General features: G+C 45.7%; 1 protein-coding gene across 2 annotated transcripts in view; it reads left to right on the forward strand.

Annotated features, from left to right (window-relative positions):
- The first annotated feature begins 286 nt into the window (after positions 1-286).
- Positions 287-16,960, forward strand: part of IKBKB (inhibitor of kappa light polypeptide gene enhancer in B-cells, kinase beta) — a 43,618-nt gene continuing 26,944 nt past the window's right edge. The window contains exons 1-5 of one of the 2 annotated variants that reach the window (XM_004682278.2): positions 287-455; positions 1,115-1,237; positions 9,896-9,990; positions 10,866-10,983; positions 13,438-13,507. In XM_004682278.2, coding sequence (XP_004682335.1) covers positions 1,133-1,237; positions 9,896-9,990; positions 10,866-10,983; positions 13,438-13,507 — 388 coding nt within the window. In that variant the 5' untranslated portion in view covers positions 287-455; positions 1,115-1,132. Of the gene's footprint in view, positions 456-1,114; positions 1,238-9,895; positions 9,991-10,865; positions 10,984-12,836; positions 13,015-13,437; positions 13,508-16,960 lie in introns of those variants that run through there. The other variant, XM_012724934.1, reaches the window with a different exon arrangement.

Raw genomic sequence — 16,960 nt, forward strand, 5'->3', positions numbered from 1 at the left:
AGGAGGGGTAGTGGGAGGAAATCCCCATCTCCCCTACCCCAAATAGCTTCAGGTTGAAGTCACTAGTTTAAAGGGAAGGGAGTGTGTGTGGGGGTCTTTTATCTCACAGAGCAAGCCTGTCTAAGTTCGACCAGAGTTGCCTAGAAGCTACATTCATCTTTCCCACGTTAGCCGCGGGAGGGATCGTGCCCCACCGGTGGCGCCGCGGTTTTCCCAGGGTCCAGAGGCCGCGCCTGGCCGGCGCCCCCAGCGGCCCCTTTAAGAGCTGGTGGCGCCCACGTGCTCCGTGATGTCAGAGCAGGAAGTGTTTGAGGAAGTGGCGCTCGCTGACAAGTTTTAAGATTCCCCTATTTTAATGTCTTCGGGGTGGTGCCCGAGCCCCCGGTTTTGCTGCCCCAACCCCCAAATCCCCCGCCCCAGGGAGCCGCTCCCCCGCCCCGCGTCCCCGCTGACAGGTGAGTCCTCCGGCTGGACGGAGTCGGGGGTCGGGGGGGGGGGCAGGTGTCATCTGCACACCACTAGTCTCTCCAGTCCAGAGGGGATCGCACCTCTCTCCTCTCGGGAGGATGCTGAGGAAACTTTTGTCGAGTTTAGAAGTCGGGGGTTTCCGGGTGTGGTAGCGTTTCTCGGGATTGGAGTTGAGAGGCCCAGAGAACTACCCTGGCTGCGGTGGTTCCATGGAGGCAGCTTCGAGGGGGGTCACTTCAGAGAAAACCTTGATTCATTCGGACTTCACGTGTGGGAAGACACACGTGACCGTGGGGACGTCAGAAGGAGGTTCTGTCCCCCGCCACCTCAGGCAGAATGTGTGCTGGCCAGTCCAAGCTGGGGATCCCCTTTGGAGGTCGTGGGGTGTTGGGCTAAATTTCTTTGAGTGACTTTCCTCTTGACTTCCTGGACCGCAGGGTGGGGGTGGGGGAAGGTGAGAAAGGCAGAAATTGCTCACGAGAACCAAAAACAAACTAAACCAATTGGTTTATTTACAGAATAAAAACCTCATTTGCTTTTTCTTTTCTCAAGTTGAAGGGCAGTGATATCGCTTACTTTTCCATCTCCTTGAGTTCCATTTTTTCCTTAATCACAACTTTGTGTCCCCACCTCATATTGCTTACAGAATTAGCACAGCAGCAGTATGAGTTGGTCACCTTCCCTACCAACCCAGACATGCGGGGCCTGGGAGATGAAAGAAAGACTTGGGACCGGGGGATTTGGAAACGTCATCCGGTGGCACAATCAGGTAGGGACTCTGTACACCTGAGAACCCGGGCCTAGAAGGGATAGGCTGAACCATCTCATCTCTTGCCCTCACTGCCTGTGCCCCCAGCTGTACTGGATGGGGGGGGTGCGGGGGAGCGGGGTTGAGGGACTCACTTTTGGCCACTGGATGTCTTAGAGGAGAGTGACCGAAGAAAGAAAAGGACTTCAGGGCCGCCAAACTAACTCTAGATTGGTGGTCTCCAAGCTTAAGTAACTGACTATATTGCCTTAAAAACTCAAAATTAATTTACTTTTGCAGCCTTGATTTATATTTTAAATTAAAAAATATAATTTTAACATTATATTAATATTAGGTTCTCAAGCAGGAATATATAGTGTAGTAATACATGACATGTTATAATACAAAATAGCGGCCTCCCTGATAGCCTACCTTAAATCTCAGCACTTCCACTATGAAGACCCATCACGATGAGCTGAGTTTGAATTCCTGGCTAGAAAGCTGACCCACATAGCACAGCAGATCTCTCCTGCCTCCCCACAAGCTCGCCTCAGCAGTGTATTTCAGTAGATTCACCTGTTCTGCTCCCCATCCTGTCTCTGGTGAATTCTCTCATCCTCAGTACCTCTGGCCTGCTCCCCAGTTCTACACAAAAATAAATCAATAAAATCTTTAAAATATATTGATCAATAAACTAGAAAAAGTTGAAGGATGAGAATAATGATTTTCTTAATGCTTTTTTTTTTTTTTAAGATTTATTTATTTACTCATACAGAACTGGGGTACAGGCCAGAGATGCGGAGGGTGAGAGGATTCACCAGGGACAGAGTGGAGAACAGAACAGGCAGATCTACAAAGTACACTGCTGAGGGGAGCAGGGGGCAGGTCAGGAGAGGTCTGCCCCACCATATGGATCTCCTCCAGAGCAGGCAGGGATCGAACTCACACGGAAGTGGCTTAAGCTTCTTAGTGCTGTGCTTTAGCCCGCTGAGCCACGAGGGAGGGTCCGATTTTCTTAATGTTTTAAAAAACATTTTAAATATTTACCAATATGATGGCTTCCTAGGATGGTTGGGAGAAAACCATATGAATGTGAGAATTATCATTAAGAGTAGTGAATAAAGCTGGAAAAGATTATGCTTAGTGAAATAAGCCAGAAAGAAAAGGAAAAATACCATATGGCTTCTCTCATAGCAGGAATATAATGGAACAGGTGAGAAAATAATGATAATGATGAACAGCTATATACCAGAGACATTTTGTGGGGGTGGAGTGGGGAATCGGATGAAAAACAGTATGGGGGAGGGAAATGCACTGGACTATGGTGATGGCACATGGGTGATTTGGTGATGGGAAACCCAAGGGGATTGTAACTGAGATGGAAAAATGCACAAAAATATGTAAAGATAAACTAATATATAAAAAGAGTAGTGAATAAAAATCCATATTTCAAATAGTGCTTATAGTTTGGGATTATTTGGATTGACTTCTTTTTAGAACTGATTAGATTCTCATTCTTTTTACTCTTTAATAAAGTGTATGACATGAGTTTCTTAAACTAGAAGAGTTTCCTGTTTGTACAGAAGTTACAGGTACTGAAATTCTCTGCAGGATCTCTTTATGCTACTCATCTACTTTATGAGAGTTATTTTACTAAAACTGAATAATGCAACCCATAATTCTACCCAAGCAGGGCGAGCACACGCAATCTGCACTCATCTCCTTAATCCCTTGTTCACCCCTGCCTGGAAACACTCATTTTCCATAGGAGACCGGTACTGAAATGTGACTTTCCGATAAATGATCGTAGGAGCATACCATATAGTTGATATCAGAACAGTTTCATTTCCTTTTAATTTTTTTTTTTTCTGTCTTGGGTAATCTGTGGGATACAGTATACAAAATTTGTAGATTACTGTTCTAAGGAAACCTCAGCCACTAAATAGCTAAAATTAGATTCATGATTCAATATTCATATCCACCAAGTTCCTTGAAAGAAGACACCTGCCTTTTTAATCAAGAGGACTGTTGAACAACTTTTTGGACTGAAGAGATGCTAACTGTGTCAGAAGGTCATTACAATGCCTGCTGTCCTTTCTCAGATTGCTGGAAGACATTGTAGGCCTCCTCTGAGGCTTGTCAGTTCTGAGGGGTGGAACAATGTGGAGCAAGAGATGATGTATAGTTCTGCCAGAGGTAAACTGCTTATATATTTCCTTCTGGGAAACTAGGATTTCAGCAAACCCTATGACTAAAATTCCTTAGAAACTTAACTGGCTTGGCCCTCCCTGGTGGCGCAGTGGGTTAAAGTACAGCACTGAGAATCTAGAGCCGTTTCCGCATGAGTTTGATTCCTGCCTGCCCTAGAGGTGACCACATGGTGTGGCAGACCTCTCCTGACCCACCCGCTGCTCCCCTCAGCAGTATACTTCATCGATCTGCCTGTTCTGTTCCCTACTCTGTCTCTGGTGAAGCCTCTCACCGCCCCTGAGCCTCTGGCCTGTACCCCAGTTCTGTATGCACAAATAAATCTTAAAAAAAAGAAAGAAACTTAACTGGCTTGAATTTGTTCTAGACATAGTGTTACTAGGCCTAACATTCCAACAGAAGAGCTAGTAGTCTTTATGTTCCCACATATGCCTGAGACAGGCTGCTTCTAGACAGGACATAGGATCTAGGGTTAATTACAGAAAATGTCTCCCTGTAGCTAAACCAGAGCCATCTTGGTTTCCTGCAAAGAGAGATCGGTACCATTTGTTGCTCAAAATAGCCTCAATCTGCTGTCTGGATTGGAAAGTTGTTGTTATGGGAAATTTGTCTCTGACTTTAAAGATAGGTAAGCGAGAGAATAAGAGAGAATTTTCTAGAACTACTATTTTTAATATCCTGTTCTGATTCAAAAATCTCAATTTGATCTTTATGTTTAAAAAGCCAAACTCCCTCATTCTCCTCTTCGAGGCCCCTTCACTCTGTGGCCTCACCCTCTCTTTCTAACATTACCTTTTCATGTTAGCTCTCGATAGGTTGATCAGCTGAGCCCTCTGTGTCAAGCCTGTCTCCCCTAGGTGGTTTTATATAAATTATACCCACTCTACCAGGATCAACTTTAGGCTATCCTTCATAAATGTGTTAAGGACTCCTTGATTCCATGGGAACTGGAGAATTTAATCTTTCATTGAATCTCTTCAGCTCTACTCATTTGGCATATGCCTCTTCTCTTGCCTTTTAGCCTGCTTATGGGAGTGTCTTGTCAAGGCTCTAAGTTCCTGGTCAGCCAGAGAGCACTGTCTGCTTCTTTTTTTTTTCTTTCAGTTTCCTTATTAAGAATAACTTTGTTAAATATTTGTGGTTTTGATGCACACAGTCATTCACTCTGTCAACCCAAAAATACTTATTGACTGTTTACTAAGGGATGGTGATTAAAATCCTCTTGGTTTTTAATAAAGACCTTTTTAGGAAAGGGAAAGAGCCTCTAATCAATAATTATAAATGTAAACTCCTCACTGTGGTAAATGTGAATGGGAGAGAGTGCAGAGACCTTATACCAGGGTGCTGGACCAATCCATTTTGGAGAGGACTTCTCCACAAATTGGTGCTTGAGTGGAGGTCTGATGGATTGGTAGAATTTGGTGGGGCAGAGAAGGTGAGAAGAGATATCCAGACAGAAGGAACAGCCTGACCAGAGCTCTGGAGAGGGGTAGGTCATGGCAAGTAGGCAGAGTTGAAAGGTGAGTATGAACAGAAGGGAGGACAAAGAGGAGACAGATGCCAGAGAGGCTGAAGTGTAGAAGGTCAGAGAAGTCCACTGAGGAAGCTTGGTTTTGACCTGAGCAGTGGGAAGCTCCATTCAAATCAGGGGCAGATTGAAGTGGGCCCAGAGAGTGGTGCTAGGAAATCACCTTTCTGAAAAAACAACAGCAAAACTCTTATCAGTAGTAAATATCAGTTTCCATAGGGTAACTACTCCTACAATGGGTTATTTCAAGCCACTGAGTTTAACAACCGTTTCTTACTAATCCCTGGCACTGGCACTAGCATGGCACTGCCCTGCTAAGGACATCCCTAGATCATCTGAGTATTCCACAGAATGCTGTTTGTTCCACAGTCAGTTTGATTCATTTTGAAGCACTAAGGGAAAAATCCTTCTTTGGAGGACAAAATACTTAAGTCCTTGTTAAACAGAGAACTCCAGGATGAGTTTCCTAGTGAGAAAGGACTCTGTACCACTAGGTACAGAGTACCAGTTTCACTGATTCTCTTGCCAACCCTGGGCCTTAACAATCCTTGCTATGTAGATAGTCCCATAAATCTTCTGCTAATGGTCAGCACAAACCAGCTATCAGTGCATGCTAGATAGGCTGGTATTTTTTTTTTTAAGATTTTATTTATTTATTTGTGCATACAGAACTGGGGTACAGGCCAGAGGCTCAGGGGCGGTGAGAGGCTTCACCAGAGACAGAATGGGGAACAGAACAGGCAGATTGACAAGTACACTGCTGAGGGGAGCAGCGGGCAAGCCAGGAGAGGTCTGCCACACCATGTGGTCACCTCCGGGGCAGGCGGGAATAGAACTCATGCGGAGCGGCTTTAGATTCTCAGTGTTGTGCTTTAACCCGCTGCGCCACCAGGGAGAGCCAAGGCTGGTATTTTCATTAAGACTTTTATTAAATACAATGGAAGGAGATAACCTAAGTGAACTCCACATAAAGCCTCTTTCAGAAATAAGAGTGAAAAAACCTCATGCCACATCAGTCAGGAGGCAGCCCTGGGCTTTCATACTGTCACTGTGACTTGGCTAGCTTCTTGGCTTTAGGCCATAACTTCCCATATGGATTTTGACCATGCTAAGGTATTAATCCCCTCAGCTCTTAGCATGTCTGTGCAGGACATGGGGCAGCCACTCTCTGGAGGTATCTGAAGACATCCTAAGGTGCTTTGCAGATGTATTTCTCTGTGCACTTTGATGATGTGACAGACTGGGAATTGTTGCCATAGGTCCCAAGGTCATACTGTTATAAAGGTATAAATGGTTAGGTGTCACTGGTTATCCCTTCTGTGAAGGCACTCACTTTTACTTGTCATGTCACTGAAGAGTCAGCTTCTATGTGACTTAAATTAAAGTTTCATGACTTTATAGTCAGTCAAATCACTGAGAATATCTCAACACTGACATAAGCTCTCTGAGAGAAACAGAAACTAAAAGGTAAACCTCTCCTAAATGGAGATAAAATGAGTACCTAGGAATACTAATATTCCTACTGGCTCCAAGTTGTGAGGAAATAATAATGGCACTATTAGTCAAGAGTGTTTTGTGCTAGCTGTACTGTGTTTTGTGTTTTGTACTGCTTACTATCTATGCTCTCTCTGAAATGCTCCGAGGAGAAGAGGCTTCCAGCGGAAATGGCAGTTGAGCAGGATTCTGAAAGGGGGTAGACCATAGACAGTCTGAGAGAAGAGAAGCCAGTTCTACCTCGAGCTAGAGAAAGGGAGCAGTGCCACTGTTGTTTACTTGGGACTCACTATGTACACGGCACTCCAGCTCATTCTGACAGCACCACAGGGGGCAGAGCCATCTCTGTCTGATAGATGAAAATCTAGATTCTTCAGTAATGGGCTCCATGTCACGCACTTACAGGTGAAGGAAAGGGAGTTGCGCCTTGGCAGGCTTTACCCCTGAGCTCCTGTGGGCGAGTTTGGTGTTCCCTGTGTCCAGTGGGTGTTTACACTGGGAGGAGAAGGCTGAAGAACTGTCTCAGTGTAGACTGGTCAGTATCATTGAGTTTGGGCATAGGTTGTTGCCAGGCCCTGGATCTTGAATCTGAGCCCTGGGTTCTGTCCATAGAATCTCTCTGGGCTCAGCTTTGCACTTCTTCTTTTAAGTATTACTATTATTTGTTAATTAACTAATTTATTTATTTTGTAGAAGAACTGTGGTGTAGGCCAGAGGTGTGGGGGGTGAGAGAATTCACCAGAAACAGAGAGGGGAGCAGAACAGGTGGATTGACTGAAATACTCTGCTGAGAGGAACAGGGGGTGAGACAGGAGAGGTCTGCTCTGCCATATGTGGGTCAGAGCCTTGGCTGGTGATCAAACTCAGGTCATAGCCGTGACAGCACTGAGACTTAACCTTAAGCCACCAGAGAAGCGCAATTTTGCACTTTTTTTGAAATTGGGAGGACAGGACCTGAGAAGGAACAAAGAGGTTATTACTAATTGTGTTTTTACCACAATGGTTTGTGGGGTGGTTGCCATGGTATCAAGAGACTAGGCATTGTAAGCTAAGGGTTTGAGCCAATTCTTGGCTTCCTATGAATTTTCCTGAGCTGTTAAAAGATGACTAGCTTTAGGAAGTTAGGCCAGCTCCTTTACAAACTGACCTTAAGGCTACCTTGTGCTAAAGCAGTCATTGCTAATTGAGTTTTATTGCTGGTGAAAAGAAAGTCCACAGATGCTCAAAACTAGCATTCATAGCCTGTTTCTGTACTTTAGTTGAGTTTTGCTTTTTAGAGCAGGTATGCTTTTAGCAACAGAAATTCATTCAGTTTGGGCTTCTGTTTCAAATGAAACTCATGGAAAACCGGGGATGTTTTAGAAGAGTTCCAAAAGGTCCAGTATGTAAGCAAAGTGTTTCTGTGCCGATTTGGGACATTCCAAGGTCTAGGAAGGTAGGATCTCTCCTGCAACCAGAAGATATAGCTGAGCTAAAGAGAAGTCAGCTTTGGTCTCTATGTCCAGTTATTCCATGACTTGTTCCTCTTGCTAAATTTTACTCTTTTTTAGTCTAAGTTGGACAGTGAGGCCAGTATGAAATCTTCACAGTCTTCAGTATCAAAATTATTCTGGATTCTAGAGTTGGCCAGGTGACAACTGTGTGTTAGGTCCAACATTTATGGTGAGCAAAAGACTGCAATTAACTATGTATAGACAGACAGTTTTAGCTAAAGTATTTTCTAAGCCACTTAATAAATCCACCTTTTGGGTCATCTATCATTTTTATGAATTAAGCATACTATTAGTGATTGGCAGAATAGTGGCCCCTCCCAAAGCTGTATATGTTCTTATCCCTTGAACATAGGTTACATGGCAAAGGGGAATTAAGGTTGCAGATAAAATTAAGGTTGCTAATTAACTGACTGTAGATGGGAAGATTTTCCTGGATTATCCATCCGCACAGATCAAGTTAACCTCAGAGTCTTTAAAAGTAGAAGATGGGGCCATCCCTGGCGGCGCAAGATGGGGCATCCCTGGTTAGGATGCAGCACTGCAAGCTAGCTCAGCCACTTCAGTGTGAGTTTGATTCCCCATCCTGGAGGTGATCCACATGGTGTGGCAGACCTCTCTTGACCCACCCGCTGCTCCCCTCAGCAGTGTACTTCGTCTATCTTCCTATTATGCTCCACCTGGTGAAACCTTTCACCGCCCCTGCACCTCTGGCTTGTACCCCAGTTCTGTGTACATAAATAAACAAATCTTAAAAAAAAACAAACAAAAAAAACAGTAAAAGAGGGAGTCAGAACAGAGAGTCAGTGCCAGAGTGTACAATGTAACACACTTAGCTAGTCATTGAGGATAGAGGAAAGGGCCATGAGCCAAGGAATGCAGGTAACCTCTAGGAGCTAGAAAGGGCAAGGGACTAGGAATAGGGAAAAAATAACCCCTAGTCCCAGCTGAGCAATGCCTGTTCTTCCATTCATGAAATCTCAATTTGAGGTATGTGTGGGTAACTAGGGTAAGATTTAGAGATGGACAAAACTTCACTGGAGAGAAAATAACATATGACCCTACAGAAAATGTCTCTGGGGTGTGTGTGCAATGAGGAAGGCAGAGTCCCCTGGAGGAGGAACCCAGTGCCTGCACATGGGGGTCAGAGGGGCAGGGCTGAGTGAGGTCTAGTCCAGCTGCAGTCAGATGCTGGGGGAGGGGCCGTGGGAAAGTAGCTGGAAAGCAGCTTTAGATGCCAGGAGCACCTGCATGATGTGGGTCTGCTCAAAAGTGTCCCTGAGCAGCAACCTGGAAGCTGCTTAGTGCCCAGCTTCACGACAGCCCTGAAAGGCGGGATTCAGAAATCCCATTCTACAGATGAAGAAACTGAGTCAGATCAAGTGGGCCACCCAAGGTAACAGAGCTAGTATATGGCTGCGGTGGAGGTTCTTTTTACTGTACTTGAAATTCCTTCTTTCCACAGACACAGAACTCTCTCAGAGAGAAACATGACAGAGAAGTGTCGCAGGAAGCATGAAAGCAATGTGGTGTCAGGTCTTAGGTCAGGCCATGTGGAAATGCCATGTGTGTAGGTAGAAAAGGTTAATATGAGCAATGCGTTGTAGTTTGGCCTAGCACAACCAGGCAGGGCTGGAGGAAGGAGCATTCTCTCAGGCAGGAATAGCCAGTAAGATTTTGTGAGGAGATGGAACTGAGTGAGGCCTTTGTGTGGAGTCTGGATGGATAGAAATGAGGAAGAAGAAAGCAAGGTGAGAGGTGGGAGTGGTGGGGACAGACTGATATAGGTGCTGCTGGATAATGGGAGCTGTCAGTGGACACCTATGTGGCCGCAGAGTTTAAGGGAGCAGTCAGGGCTTCCTATCCTTGGGAGAGCATTTTGAAAGTGACCCACAGCTCTCGCTACATGTTTGTTAATTGGTTCTGTGACGCTCTCCATGCTGCGCATTCTCTCTGCAGGAAACTGGTGAGCAGATCGCTATCAAGCAGTGCCGGCAGGAACTCAGCCCCCGGAACCGTGAGCGCTGGTGTCTGGAGATCCAGATCATGAGAAGGTGAGGGAGGACCCATCACCCCGAGCCAACAGAGCTGCAGGGTGGGGAACAGGGACCTCGGGCCAAGGGTTCAAGAAACACTGAGATGGAGTTTAGAGGGAACTCACTGAGCTTTGGAGAAACAGCCTCACCTGCTGAGTCCTTAGCCTCAGTCTCTCCATCAGACCCCAGCCAGACTCTGCAGATAGATGACTTCTAGTGCAGTGGCAGTCTGTCCCACATTGGATCTTTTGGTGAGTTTTGTTTGTTAAATGAAATAATTTAAAATAGCCATTCCAGTGAATTTTTCATTGCCAGCAAAAATCATTTTTTCCTTCTGTCTTTCCACTTCAAAAGTGGTATATGGCTCTCTGTTGCAATGAGCCTAGTGCTGATCCATGTTTCTGCAGTTGGAGACAGTGTCTGTCAGCCTGCTGGGTGGGTGCTGTCTTCCTGCTAGGAAACGGTTAGGTAAATTAGCAACCAAGTTGGTCTGGAAAATCTCAAACAGATGCTCCCTCTTCAAGCATCTTAAAAAGGAAGATGCATCACACATGTACCCACTGGAATGGCATGGTCTTGGAAGTCTTACTTCTCTGCTATGAGAAACACTTCCAAGGTACAGCAAGGACTTTATGTGGGGTCCTCTGAAGAAAATTATGTCACGCATGGTCATTCACAGAGCCCTTGATTAAATTCTGGTGCTGAAAGTGGAGTGGTGTGGTGCTGGCTGCCGGGCTCTGAGCTGCATCACCAGCCCCTGACTCCTGCTTACTCCCCAGGACTCCTGGCTGCTCCAGGCCTTCCTTGTGAGCTTTTCAGAGACTGGGGCAGAGAGGAAAATGTGTTTGAGCCAGAGTTTAGGCTCCTCCCTCACTAGTTCTTTTCCTTCCTAGACTGAACCACCCTAATGTGGTGGCCGCCCGGGATGTCCCTGAGGGGATGCAGAACCTGGCTCCCAATGACTTGCCCCTGTTGGCCATGGAGTACTGCCAAGGAGGAGATCTCCGAAGGGTGAGGCTTCCTGGGTGGCAGGGCCTACAGCCTGCCTGGGAAGGGAATGGTGGGGAGCCCTTCGCCACCTTCATCATCAGGAAGCTCAAGAAACCACAGCTGGCTTCAGTGGGTTTGCTTTTCTTTTTCGAATCCCCCTGTTCCATGCATGGTGTGTGCGGTGTGAATCAAGACACTGAATCAGAGGCTCTTACGAGAAAGTCAGGGAAGGGCTTGCTGTACATTCTACACAGGGATTATTAAATGACAAGTAAAAAGTCATCAGGTTTTGAGGACAGGGAGAGACTGGATGGGCTCCAAGACAAACTTTTGTCTCCCTTGGCATGTTAGGCCACTTCTGTCTTTCAGTTTCAGCGTCACCACTGTCCTTATTAGGAGGGCTTTCTCCCACAGATATGGCAGTACTGCTCTCAGGGTCACAGGGGAGCAGGAAGGGGCTTGGCTAAAAACACTCAGGGAACTGGGCTGGGGCTCCAGTGCACCCCTGACTCACCCCTGGGCTGGGCGTGCTGCCTTCTCACCTCATGAACTACTCTTCTCTACACTGTCTGCTTCCGGGGTTGAGGGCAGGGTGACAAGTGGCAGCCCTCCCTGGTCACAGGGACACTTGTCTACGTCCACCTTCCCAGGAGTCTCTAAAACAGTGTCGCACATCCTGCTTTTACATGTTGCTCCATTTGGTTGTCAATGACCCTGTGACGTTAGTAAAGCAAATGTGACTCTCCCATGAGGGCAGCTGACATGGCCCCCAGAGGTTAGTTAGGTGGCTTCCCAGTCCCTCCACAGTGGTAGAGTGGAGCTCAGGCTCAGCTCCTAGTACCCAGTCACCTCTGCATCATCCATCTGTAAACTGTACGAAGAAAAGACAAACTCGGAATGAAAAAGTTGTTTTTGTATTTCAGCCCATCGCTGTAGAAGGCCATGATGTTGGCGGTGAGGGGTGCAGGGCCTTCAGGCAGCACAGTCTGTATGTGAATTCCTGCAGCCAGCATCATGTGCAGCGTTCTGGCCCCACCCACCTCCTTTCTCAGAGGGGAACTTTCCATGAGAGTCGATCTGTCCCAGTGGTTCTTCCACCGTGGGAGGTGGACACATCCTGGCAGTGGCACAGCAGGATATGAGCAGTCTTTGGCATGACCCACAAGCAGAGCACTGATAACAGCTGAGAAATGGGAAGCCTGACAGCGCATTGATTTTCCTAATCTTTGACAATCCTCTGATTACTAACTGTAGTTACTTAAGGCAATAAAGCCATGTTGTAGTTGAGTTGACAGCGTGGGAAGTGAATGAGATGTGTCCAGTGGGCTCCGGAGCTGGGCAGGGGACTTTAGACTTCATCTTTTAGGTGGCACAGAGCCAGTCAGTGAGGGCAGAGAACTTCAGCATGACTGACTTGGCATGGGTGACCTGGAATGACCTGGCAGAGGGGAGCAGGATCTGGGGGAAGCAAATGCTTCCCCAGGGGCCTCTGTCCTTGCTGTTACCCAAAGGTGCAGGGCAGAGGGCACTGCTGTCCAGAGCCCTGATCTTTGTTCTCCAAATGAAGTATCCTGTTTCCCCCTCTACAAAGTTTAAAATGATACCTCCAGGCTTAGAAAGATAATCTTGGGGAGCATAAGAGCAAATGTAGAAGCCAGAAAGAGTGACACCTGGATGCCTGGCTCAGAAAACAAGCTCTTGGATATTAATGGTTAGTGAATGAGTGCCAGTTGGAAATTTTCTCTATTGTCTTCATTTAAGGCCAATTTCCAGTTGCATATTGAGCCCCTCAATACCTCGAGAGGCCCAGCGGGGCAAGGGGCAGCTGTGTGGGCTGGAAACTCAGATGGACATGGCTTCCTATTCCAGATGTGCCTGCGAGGACCATGGGGGCAGACAGATGACTGAACCCCTGCAGTCTCCGGGTCCTCACCTATGACATGGAAATTCCGGCTGTGTTTACCTCAAAGGTGGTGGGAGGATGAAGTCAGACAATGCAGGATGTGCTTTACTGGGCTAGTCCATGCCAAGTTAGCATGGTACAAGGCACAAGTAAGAGCTCATTAAATATTCCCTACATTTACCATCTCCCATTAGCAAATCCATGTGGGTGTCAGATGTCAGGGAAGCAGACAGAGGGTGGTTTTCAGGGGATGTATCCTACCGCCCCTGTGGGGTGCTCAGGTGCAGTGGACTTGTGTGTGGCTGGGCTGCCTCTAGGCTGTTTTCCTCAAAAAGGCTGCACAGGAAATCCCTCATCGTGAGGTGACTAAGATACCACTGTGGACCAAGTTACCAGTACAAGAGTTCTTGGTCCTTCTCCACTTCTTACCAATTCCTGCCAGTTATACTGCCCCAACCCAGGTACCAAAGCCCAGGTCAGGGTTTGCACTCTCACTGGTCAGACACACTTGTGGGCTCATTGGGACTTGGGGGGGGCACTCATTCTGATAACTCTTTTCACCTTCTTGACAGTACTTGAACCAGTTTGAGAACTGCTGTGGCCTGCGGGAAGGAGCCATTCTCACCTTGCTGAGTGACATTGGTAAGTTCCCTCCAGGAGAGCTGTGGTGCTCCTGGTAAGTCCTGGTGAGGCTGGTAGGACATAGAGTCCTCACCTCCTTTCAGAGTGGGCAGTTGCTGGGCTGGGTGGCGGCATAGGGAGGTCAGCGAGGGGCTAGTCAGGCAGGCGCTGAACTCAAATAGATTTCCCTTCCTTCCGGACTCAGTCATGAAGTGAACTGCCATGTACATGGAGCAGATTTCCTTTCCCATTAAAAACTCCACTCCCTACTTTCCTGGAATGGCCAGTGATGGAATAGGTTGTCATATGAATGAACTTCATTCCTTGGCAATGTATTTTTCCACTTCTGCATGGGCAGCTCTTTTACAACCTACAACCGCAGAGGGTAGGAAAAATAGCCTTGTTTAATTCTGTGGTGCCATTGGTGTCCTCAGATGAGGGTCTCGGTGCACTTCAAGGCCAGGCCGGCCTGGGGAAAAAGAGAGCCAGCTCAGCCTGCAGAGGTCAGGTGTAACCCCTCCGACCCCGGCCTGCTCTGGGAACTGTGGACACGTGCCACAGGCCAGCTCATGGCTCCTGCAAGGGACACAGATTCAGAAGTGAGACAGGGCTTACCCCAGCCTCTTTTTTTTTTTTTTTGAACTTTTAATTTTTAAAAATATATTCATTATATCATCCTTCATTTTTGTACAATGTATGATTTCCCTGTGAAATTCCCACCACCGGTTCCCCTGTGCACCATTGCCATTGTCCTTGTGCTCTTCCCACTCCTGTCCTGACTCTTCTCCCTCCTCCTCCTCCTCCCCTACTGAATGTCTCTGGTTTAGTGTTACATGGCTCCTTTTTATGTTTTAAATCTCCAGAATTGTTGGTACAAGTTGATAGCACTCTAAAATTTAGTTTTCCAATTGATTGCCAGGTATTTGTTCTCAGATTTGGGGAATGATATATTTCCAGATTTGCGCAATGATATATTTCCGTCCAACTCACACCTCAACCTACTTGAAGCTGTATATTTTTATTCTATTTGCTCTACTTTTTTTTTCTTAGAGAAACATGAAATGCTTAGAACAGATGAAGGAGTAGTACAGTGAAACTCATATGCCCTTTGTCTAGATTCCTAGTCCTTACTATCTTTCCACATGTGTAAAGTGCCTTCTCTGACTTGGCCTGGAAGGACAGGTGGGCCACAGTCTCTGAAACACCTTGCCTTGTTGGCCTGGGCTGCCTCTTCCCGCTCTGTGCTGTTTCTCATAGAAGGAAGAAAAGAAGGAATCAAGAGGAGAAATTCAAGCAATGTTATATTTAAGACTAGGATCCAAAAATCCTAGAAAACTCCCTCTCCCTCTGTACCTGGTGGCTGTGTCCTTGGGCAGAGTTCATAGTGACAGCACGTTGATGTTGCACCAGTTTGGGATTTCTTCCCATCAGCTCTATTGAGATATAATTGATATTTAATATATGTAGGCTTAAGGTATCCAGGGTGATTGAACCAGCTTTATGGGAGTGGGCACCTGCCATGGCCAGCTGTTCCTTTGTGCATTGGCCCTTGTGTGTCTACTGGAAGGGCCTTACGTCTCCTCAGAGGGTCTCATCCCTAGACCAAGAACACCCCCTGCCTTCTTGTCATCTTGCCAGTCCTCCATACTTAGCTTAGACATTTGCTTGGTTGTGTCTTTTCCCTCAATGGCCAAATTATTAATTTATCTTTTGTCAGGTTAAGGACAGGTTAATAGTTTGGGAAATAGTTTACCCTTCATGTGTATTTTTTTGTTTTTCTCTGGTTAAAGCTTCAAGCCATTTTTTATAATGTTAGTCTCTCAAATGTTTTCCATGCATTAGATTATTAAAATATACTCAATACTTGGTTATTAAGAAAGTCTTTAAATTATTTGTTGATGTACCCATTACTTTCTACTTATCATATATATTATTTTACTTCCTCAAGTAATCCTCCGATGATATTTAGTCAAATCACTCCTGGTTGTATTCTTTGAACACTTTTTATGTTCAGTTACCATTGTCTTATGTGGTAGCTTTTGTATACCTACTCCAGGTGTGTGTGTATATGTGTAAGTTATATGAAAATCAGAATAGTGAAGACAGGGAAACTTCTAAATGCTGAGGTGATGTCGTTTAACTCTCCTGCAGGTGGATGATACTAAATTCTTTAGGTTCCTGAGTCTCTTATCTTTCCTTTTTGTGATCCCAAATTGGAAATAATGAGGTTTTGAAGTACTAGTATAGTAGAATTAAATTCTTGAAGGCATTGCTTTATGTCCTTGGAACTGGATAACTTTAAATAGCAACTTCTGTGAAGATAATTGTCAAAGGAATGAAGTAAATCCCAAAGGAAATTAAAAGCAGGATCTTCTTTAGAAACAACAGCAGATGTCCACTTGTAATTTGCACTCCCAGATCAGACAGCAGCTTTTTCACACACTGGCTGTGTGGCATGAAGCATGTTTCTTAATTTATAAGATCGGTTTTACTAGCTGTGAAATGGGTACACTATGCACTTCAGCATTGTTACGAGATTAAAATGATATATAGCTCCTAGCCTAGTACTCTGCTCATGGCATTATGTGTGATCAACAAATATAATTCCTTTCTCCTCTGTATTTGATTGCTAGCATCCTTTTGAAATACCTCATTCTCCCTGGTTTGGGCAAATGACCCAAGGTTGGGATCCAGTAAGTTAGACAGTGGTTGTCTTATTAGGGCTGCCCTATCTGGAAATGACCCCCATTCCTATTTTAGTGATATTTTGAATGCAGTCACACCTCAGATTTGGCAGGTGCCAAGAGACTTGTATTTTAATTTCTTTCACATTTCTGACTTGTGTACAAGAGTCATCAAATTTATTTCTTTTGCACGAATCTTTTCACTGAGCCAGATTTCAAAATCTTTTCTTGGAACTCATCTAACATAACTCTTTTTGTATTCTAAAACATTTCCTGAGCCTATTTCATTCTAGTTTGTTCCAAGTGTTGGCCCCATCTGCCCTTTGTTGGAGTTGCCCATCAACTTCAGATAAATGACAGAGCCACACCCTTGACCTTCTGGGTTCAGATTTATTGCCTCATCTTCTAGGTTAAACCAGTTTACCCTCTGGCCTCTTTTGTGCCACTAACTACTCAGAGATGCTCACTCAGAGCAGCATCAAGATGATAGACAGGTGAGATTTTTCCAGTGAACTTTAAATTGTCTAAGAAGATACTGCAAATTACACACAAGAAAGTGAACAGGTGTCTGGCAGGCATCTGGGGAAGCCCTGTGGTTCCTACTCCAGGACAGGCTTGTCAGACCATCATTGTAAGGCTAGAAGGCCATCCAGGGACAGGTGTAGAGACAGCCAGAAATGAGCTGGACTTCTATATAATGTAACCCTAAAATAGCTTGAGGAAATTACATTTAAAGAGAATCCACTTTACACAGTGTTAATCAACATCCTTTGGGAAATACTGGACTGTG

The sequence above is a fragment of the Condylura cristata genome, unplaced genomic scaffold (genome assembly GCF_000260355.1).
Source record: "Condylura cristata isolate star-nosed mole 26May11 unplaced genomic scaffold, ConCri1.0 scaffold00014, whole genome shotgun sequence".
Lineage (NCBI taxonomy): Eukaryota > Metazoa > Chordata > Mammalia > Eulipotyphla > Talpidae > Condylura > Condylura cristata.